This window comes from Aotus nancymaae, unplaced genomic scaffold (genome assembly GCF_030222135.1).
Source record: "Aotus nancymaae isolate 86718 unplaced genomic scaffold, 86718_ANA_hifiasm-v0.15.2.pri h1tg000030l, whole genome shotgun sequence".
Lineage (NCBI taxonomy): Eukaryota > Metazoa > Chordata > Mammalia > Primates > Aotidae > Aotus > Aotus nancymaae.
This window is the reverse complement of record NW_026988443.1, coordinates 18,950,611-18,959,615: the sequence shown is the minus strand read 5'-3', so window position 1 is coordinate 18,959,615 and position 9,005 is coordinate 18,950,611. Positions and strand designations below refer to the sequence as shown.

At 34.4% G+C, this 9,005-nt stretch overlaps 1 protein-coding gene across 1 annotated transcript; it reads left to right on the top strand.

Moving 5' to 3' along the window:
- The first annotated feature begins 1,320 nt into the window (after positions 1 to 1,320).
- LOC105724162 (transcription initiation factor TFIID subunit 13) lies at positions 1,321 to 1,844 on the top strand. The gene has a single exon (XM_012462526.3). It carries the CDS (start codon positions 1,321 to 1,323, stop codon positions 1,693 to 1,695), a length of 375 nt encoding a protein of 124 aa, XP_012317949.1. The 3' UTR covers positions 1,696 to 1,844.
- Positions 1,845 to 9,005: the final 7,161 nt, after the last annotated feature.

Genomic DNA, 9,005 nt, shown 5'->3' with positions numbered 1-9,005 from the left:
TTCTGGTTTTTTTTTGAAAGTTCAAATTTAAAGCCTCTTTGACTTGTTTTAGGGAGATTCATCTGACTTTGTTAAAAAAAAACAAGCAAGCAAAATAATCTCTTTTAACTGACACTTATTATTACTCTCCCCTTCTTTTTTTTCTATGTAACATAAAACTTTTCAGTTACAGGCAGACCTCAGAAATACATGCCCATGACCTTGCTGGCTGAATCCTGCCTGTGGAGGATATTCACAATGATTCAAAAGTTGACCTAAATAAATGTATCCTATTCAAACCTGCTCCCCTAAGGACACTGATTTCTTTCTGGAGCTTCTGTAAGACACCGCCAGGAGCTGAGCTGCAGAGCAAGGTTTCCTGCAGTAGCACAGCTGAAGGTAGAAAGAACAGGGACAAAAGCCAGGAGAATATAGGTGAAGGTCACTGCAAGAAAAATATTCAAGCCCACAACTAAAAATTATGTTGCAATAGATAAAGCCTATCTAAACCTTACACTTTATCTGTCTCTCTATCTATCTATCCATCCTTCCTTGAACAGTGATGGTTAATTTTATGGCTACATCATGTCCAGATTTGGTCAAATATTATTCTGGGTGTGACTTCTGAGGTGTTTCTGAATGAGATTAATATTTAAATTGGGCACCTTTGAGTAAAGCAGATTGTTCTCTCTGATTGTTGTGGATGGACTTCATCCAATCAGTCGAAGGTCTGAATAGGACAAAAAAAGCTAACCTTCCCATAATTAAGAGGCCTATCAGATGCCTTGGAGTTAGAACGTTGTTGTTTTTTTCTCTTTCTCTTTTTATTCCTCCAATTTTAATTTATTGTAGTAAAATACAGGTAACAAAATTTACCATCTTAGCCATTTTAAGTGTATAGTTCAATGATATTAAATGCAATCATAATGTTGTGCAACCATCAGCACCATCCACCTCCATAACATTTTTGTTTTTCTAAAAATAAAATGTATACTCATTACACAATAGCGCCTTATTTTCTCTATCCCCTTCCAGCTGCCCTCTGGCACTCACTGTTCTACTGTCTGTCTCTATGAATGTGATTGATTGAAGTTTCTTATGTAAGTGGTATCATAAAGTATTTCTTCTTTTTGTGACTAGTTCATTTCACTTAGCATAATACCCTCAAGGTTCATTCAGGGTGCAGCATATGTCAACACTTTCAATCTATTTTGTGTTTTTAGACCTAAGATGAGTCTCTTGTAGAGAGAGTATAGTTGAATCATTAAAGAAAAATCCTGCTAATCTCTTTTAACCATTTACATTAAAAGTAATTACTAATAAAAAGGGACTTATAGTGGGATGGCAGATGAGGAAGAGGACCCTACCTTTGAGGAAGAAAATGAAGAAATTGGAGGAGGTGCAGAAGGTGGACAGGGTAAAAGAAAGAGACTTTTTTCTAAAGAATTGCGATGTATGATGTATGGCTTTGGGGATGACCAGAATCCTTATACTGAGTCAGTGGATATTCTTGAAGATCTTGTCATAGAGTTTATCACTGAAATGACTCACAAGGCAATGTCCATTGGAAGACAAGGTCGAGTACAAGTTGAAGATATCGTCTTTTTGATTCGAAAGGACCCAAGGAAGTTCGCCAGGGTTAAAGATTTGCTTACTATGAATGAAGAATTGAAACGAGCTAGAAAAGCATTTGATGAAGCAAACTATGGATCTTGACACTTTTTGTAGTTTCTGAAAATTACCATCTGGGGATATCATATATAATAACTGTATATCTTCTAAAGTAAGATTCTGATATCTAGCCATGTAAATGAAAGATGGAGAAACACAAAGTTTTCAGCCTTTATTTATTTTTATTTTTTAGAGACTGGTTTCACCATGTTGGCCAAGCTGGTCTCGAACTCCTGACCTTGGGTGATCCACCCGCCTCAACCTCCCAAGATGCTGGGATTACAGGCGTGAGCCACTGGGCCCAGCCTCAGCCTTTATTTTTATGCCTTTGATTTTAGAGTGATATTGGTGCATTTAATTACCTGCCTTTGTATTACCATACTTGAATTACTTAGTGGGTTTTAATGATCACTCATAAGTCACAGTACCTTGCAAACCATGCAGTTCCTTCTGACTTTTGACTATCTAAAGGATAAAGCAGTATTTATGTATTAGGTATGTTTATGCCTTTGTAAGCTATACTGTAGCTGTTTCATATGCGAAATCTAAATGGCATTTTTGACTTGACAGCTCAGATATGTACTTTGTGTATTTGGAAGTTTTTAGACAACAATTAGTTTACCGTCTAGTTTATTATTAAACATTATTAAATATAATTATTACTAAAGATAATGAACTGGGCTGGCCACGGTGGCTCGCGCCTGTAATCGCAGCACTTTGGGACGCTGAGGCGGGTGGATCACTTGAGGCCAGGAGTTCTAGACCAGCCTGGCCAATATAGCAAAACTCCGCCTCTACTAAAAATTCAAAAATTAGCCAGACATGGTGGCACGCACCTGTAATCCCAGCCATTTGGGAGGCTTAGGCAGAATTGCTTGAACCCAGGAGGTGGAGATTGCAGCGAGCTGAGATGGCATCACTGCACTTCAGCCTGGGCGATAGAACGTGAATGACTCTGTCTCAAACAAATAAATACAGATAATGAACTGGTTTGCATTTCTTTTAAAGAGATGATAGACAAAATACAGTTTTTTGTAAGAATGTTTATCTCTCTTAAAAGATAATTTGTTTTAATTTTCTTCAGATAATGTTATTTTTTTTTTAAGAAACTAAGTTTCACATAAATAATGCTGTGTTGAAAGGCTTTCTGAGTTAAAATCTTTTCAGACTTATAACAACCTGTTAAGTTTTAGGAGAACTTGTTTTCCCAGATCAGATTCAAGCTTCTAAAAATAAATGCTTTCAGTAGCAGGAATGGCATTGCTTAAAAGGCTGATGGCGGGATAAGCATTTGGGTTAGTGTTTTATTTACATATTTGTTAGTACTTGTTCATTGTGGAAATGTGTCCTTTGTGGCTAAACCATATGTGGCTATGGAAACCATGTTTGTAGTTCTGGATATACAGGTTCTGTGTGTATTTAGTCTATTGTATTAAATTATTGCCCTTAGCTTAAAGTAAGGATTACAGTTGCATTTAAGTAGATCATTGAATGTTATTGTTTATGAAACTTACTTTTGTGTGCCGCTTATAAACATGATCTATAAATCAGTGCTTGGGAAAAGTTTACTTTCTTAACCTACTGATACAAGAATAAAGTATGAACAATTAAACAGGTTAAAAAAAAAAAGGGACTTATTTCTGTCACTGTGCTATCTGCTTTCTATATGCTTTATAGCTTTTTTGGTCCTTTATTTCCTGCATTCCTTTTTTTTTTCCTGTGTGTTTGCTTTTTTGCAGTGAAACATAAATTCCTTTCACTTTTTTGGTATATATTTTACAGCTATTTTCTTTGTGGTTACCATGGAGATTAAATTTAACATCCTAAAATTATAAAACTCAAATTTGAATTTATATCAGCTTAACTCAAATAAAAAACAAAATTCTTCTTCTTTATAGCTCAATTACAACCACTTTCAGTTGTACCAAATTCTCAAAATTATATGCTTATACATTGTGTGCAAAAAGCATAAACTTACCATTATTTTAAATGTATTTATCTCTTAAATTATATGGTAGATAAAATGTAAAGTTTTAAACCAAAGTTACAATAATACTAGCTTTTAAGCTAGTTTTTTTTTTAAGCTAGTCTCTTAAATCTTACTGAAAAAAATGGAGTTGCAAACCATTTAAAAAACACTAGATTTTGTAATTGCCCATAATACTAGATTTTATAATTGCCCATTTGCTTTTGTTGAAATATTTATTTTTTATATAGATTAATTTCTAGTGTGTTTTCATTTTTCTCTGCAGGATATTTTTGAGTGTTTCTTGCAGAGTATGTCCAGTGTTATCTAACTCCCTCAGCTTTTGTTTACCTGTGAATGTCTTAATTTTTCCCTCACTTTTGTAGGACTATTTTGCCACATTCTTGGTTGATTTTTTTTTTCTTTCACCACTTTAAAAATATGGGCTTACTACATGCTAGCCTCAAGAGTTTCTGTTGAGAAATATGCTGATAATCTTATTGAAAATCCCTTATACATGACAACTTGCTTCTTTCTTGCTACTTTCAAGATTCCCTCTTTGACTTTTTCTTTCAAAGGTTTGTTTATAATGTGTCTTGGTGTGGGTCTCTTTGAATTCATCTCACTTGAACTTTGTTCCAGTTATTGGTTGTTTATATTCATGTCTTTCATCAAGTTTGGGAAGATTTTCATCATTATTTTTTAAAACATTGTCTTTGCCCTTTTTTCTCTCTATTCTCCCTCTAGTACTCCCACAAAGCATAACTTAGTTTCTTGATGGTGTCTTGCAGGTCCCACAGGCGCTGTACACTTTAATTTTGATTTTTTTCTGTTCCTCAGACTTAATTATTTCCGTTGTTTTATCTTCAAGGCACTTATTTTTTTATCTGCCTGTTTATATTTGCTTTTGAATCCCTGTAGAAATTTTTTAATTTTAGTTATTAAATTTTTCAGCTCCAGAATTTTTGTTCCTTTTCATGTGTTCTCTTTAATATTCCCAGTTTTGTTCATATATCATTTTCTTTACATTCTTCAGAACTTCCTTTATATTTTTAAGCATTTTTAAGACAACTGTTTAAAGTCTTTGTCTCATATATCTGCCATCAGGTTTTTATTAAGCAATGTTTCTATGAGTTTAATTGGTTTTCCTTTGAGTGTACCATAATTTCCTGCTGCTTATGTGCCTTGTGAGTTTTTGTTGAAAACTGGACATTTTGAATCTAATAATGTGGTATCTCTGGACATTAGTCTTCTCTTGCCTTGAGATTATCTGTTATTTGTTATTTTGTTTGTTTGTTTTATTGTTGAAAGCTGTCTCTGTGTAAGGATTAACCAGAGGTATGAATTTATGGTCTTTTTAGGTCTTTTCTGAGCCTGTGCCTTTTTCTGGGCTCTGTTGTCACTTTCTAATTTTGCCAGCATATGCAGTTACTCTCCAGTGTCCTTGTCTTCACTATGTGACTCTTACAAGGGAAAAGGAAGAATGAAATGGGATGGAGAAGGGCATCAGCCCTTTCACTTACCTAGAAGTTACCTCAACTGAAGTAGGAGGGGATTGCCACAATCAAGGTAGATGTAAAAGCAGTGACCACCCACCTCTTTTGTCTCTACCTCTGCGATCAGAAGCAGCAATCAGTCATCAAAACACAGATTCCTGATTTTTGAAGGGCAGAGTTCTTTTTACTTACACCATGTGCAGTCTGTTCCAGAAATATGTGCACAGCTGCCTACCATGGGGCTGGTTGTGGCAGATGAGTAGCTGTTTCTGTGCTTAGTGCTAAAATAAACTGAAACTAACCACAATTTACTATCTAATTCTTCCCCTGGAAGTCACAAGGTGTCAATGTTAACTTCAGAGTTTCAATGTAGTTACATCAGCCAGATTCTACCAGTTTAATTGTTATTTAGGTGGGGAGAGAAATAATCTGGTGCTTCCTAGTCCATCCTAGAATTATCTCCTTAGGACACTGGTATTTTTGTGCTTTTGGATGCCAAGTGAAGCATTGGCTCTTCCTGGGTCTCAAACCTGCCAATTTTTAGGCTGGAACTACACAATCAGTTCTCCTGGGTCTCCAGTTTGCTGACTGCGTATCTTGGAACTTGTCAACTTTCATTGTCATGTAAACCATTTTCCATGTAATAAGTGTCTCTCTCTCTCTCTCTGTATATTTATATATATAATTATATTTATATAAATATATATTTTTTTCTCTCTCTATTTATATAGTTATTGATGTTGTTGTTTGCTTCTCTTTGTCTGGAGTACCTTGACTAATATACCTGTATTGATGTGCTATGGATAAGATCTCAAAGGGCAAGAGATAATCAATTTTCTAATTAATTCTTCCATAATTTTCTCAAACAATGTGGGCCCTAGAACTTTCTAACAGAAACATAGAAACCTCAAAAGGAACATTTTTCTTAGGAAATCTGAAGCTAGTTAAAATTTCACTCCTAACCTATTCTCTCCCTATTCCTAATCACTCAGAAGTATGTTTCTGGCAGACTTCTGATAACTTGCTATTTCCTTTAATTGTATAAACTTAAGATATGCAATAACATAATGTTTTATTTATCCATATTGAAATTATTACTATAGGTAAGCAATTTTACATATCTATCAACTTCTATAGTTACCTCTTATTTTTCTTTTTTGGATCAGAGTACATAATATTCACTCAGCAGATTTTCAACATATAATACAATATTGTTAATTGAAGTCCTGTTGCTGTACATTATATCTTTAGACTTATTCTATGTAACTGCATGTTTGTGCCCTCTGACTTACATCTCTCCATTTTCTCCTTCTCCCTACCACTGGTAACCAACATTCTGCTCTCCATTTGTATGTATTTGGCATTGTACTTTTTTTTTGCATTTTATATATAAATGAGATTATGCAGTATTTTTATTTCTCTCTGGCTTATTTCACTTAACATACCATTCTCCAGGTTCAACTGTGTTTCTATTTTTTAATCTATTACTAATGATCAGTTTCCTACACTGTAGCCATTTCTTGCCATATTCAAGGTATTTTTCTCAACTAGATGTAGTCTGCATTATTCATTTTATATTTTAATAAACACACCATTTTTTCCTTAAGCATGTGTGCTGAAGAGATTTGAATATATTAGTGTTTTACATGGAAAAATGATATCACTTGCCATAAAGACAAGGTAAAAATAAATCTAAGAAAATAAAAGAATGTTATTAAATTCTAATAAGAGTTTATTTTCTTCAAGGCTCTGAACCTAAGGGCAGCTTTCTCTTTGTTTCATATGGAAATTAGCAAGTGTTAGAGAGGTATTAAGAGATAACACCAAATGAAGACTTTCTCCTTGATGCAATCAGCATAACTGAAAGAAGATTCAAAGAAAGAAAACTTCTTAATACTTGAATTAGTGTTAAAGAGGTATATTTTCTATTATACCCCTAAATTACTATAATTTACCCCTAATTACCTCTAGTAATACAAATGATATGTGCACTGCATTTTGATGAACATTATTATTAAGGATTTTGATCTTTGTGGTAAATTATACATTTGGGCCATTCTATTTCTGGTCTCAGTCCTCCCTTCCTCACATGGACTCTTCTTCCTGGAAGTGCTTCTTAGAGCAAACACCATCCTGTTATGAAAACTGACTTCCTCAGATCTGACATTAGTATAGCAGAATCACCTGAGAAACTTTATAAATGTCACCATTTAAACTTTTCCATAAAACGGGAAAAAAATCTCTGGAGTAAGAATCTAGAAATCTTTGTTTTTTAAAGCAGCTCATGTCAAGTGATACACTAGTCCAAACTTAGGCAACCAATCTAAATTCAGTAGCTTAGAATCTATTGCTCCAGGGTCCATCAATGACCAAGAAATATTGACCATGTTGATCCAATATTGAAAAGGGTTCCAAGAGATCATGAAAATTGTCATTAATGAACCTCAAGAGTATTAGAAGCACAAGGGAGGTCTTGGCAGCTGCAATTGATAATTTAAAGAGGGACCAGACTCCTGCTTTGTGCTTTCAGAGAAAAGCAAGATTTTCAGTGAAGGATAGAAAAAGAAAAGTTTTAGTAAAATATAAGCAAAACAGAACTTTTAAATTATTAGAGTGTCTAATATCTTTACTTACTTAGAAGAAAAGTAATGTATGTATTTGTTCTCCCATTTCTTGAATTTTTACCATTTCTCAAGGTAGGAATTTAAGTTACAGAGATAAAGCAGACTGATATAGTTTGGATGTTTGTCCCTTCCCAATCTCATGTTGAAATGTGATTCCCAGTGTTGGAGGTGGGGTCTAGTGGGAGGTATTTAGGTCATGGGAGGGGATCCCTCATGAATGACTTGGTGCTTTCCCCATGGTAATGAGTAAATTCTCACTCTATTAGTTCACTCAGAGCTTTTTGTTCAAAAGGGTCTGGCCTCTCTCTTGTTCCCTCTCTCATCATGTCACAAACCTGCTCACCATACACCTTCCACTATGATTAAAATCTTTCTCAGCCTTCGCCAGAAGCTGGGCAGATTCTGGCACCATGCTTGTAGAGCCTGTAGAACTGTCAGCTAAATAAACACAATTTCTTTAAAAATTACCCAGTCTCAGGTATTCTTTTATGCAACACAGAGACATAGGCTTCCCTGAAGAAACTTGAAGTCAAGTTGAAATGGAATAATATTAAACATTCACAGTAACATAGCAGTGAAAGGATGGCCATATGCTCCGGTGTAGTTGCGTCTGCTGCACAGAAGAAAAGTGAGACCTGATGACATCTCAGGCTTCTTCTGTCTTTAAAAGTCCTAGATACCACTATTGAGTTGGTGCAGAGATACACTATAAATAAAAGGGAATACATATATACATATATATATGTGTGTGTGTATACACATACATATGTATCTATACATACAAATACATGTGTGTATTATAGATATATATATTATTTTTAAAAATGATATATAATGTATACATCTATAATACACACATACATATACATGTCTATGAAAGATATCACATGTATTTTTTACATAGCTTTCAACAAGCCCCCATGATTTTTTTTCCTTTTAAAGTAAAGAGAAGAATGTATTTGAACTTGAAAAGGCTGTGCATTTAAAAACCTTTTTTCTCATTATGTTTGTGTTCCTATTATAACTCTTGGCTACTTTATTTCTAGGAAAAGGAAGTAATTAACATTGCTTTGGCTCTGGCAATTCTATCTTATTGTTTGCCATGAATAATTCCCAGTTAGTGTGGTAGAGATCGATTGCAATTTCAGGTACCCGTCTCTATCATTCATATTATGTTGGGTAGAGCTCGAGGCAAAATAGTGAAGAAGGTAAAAATTGTGGGAGTAAATACTGTAACAAAGCTAAAAGAGTTTTGGGGCTCTCCTTTCC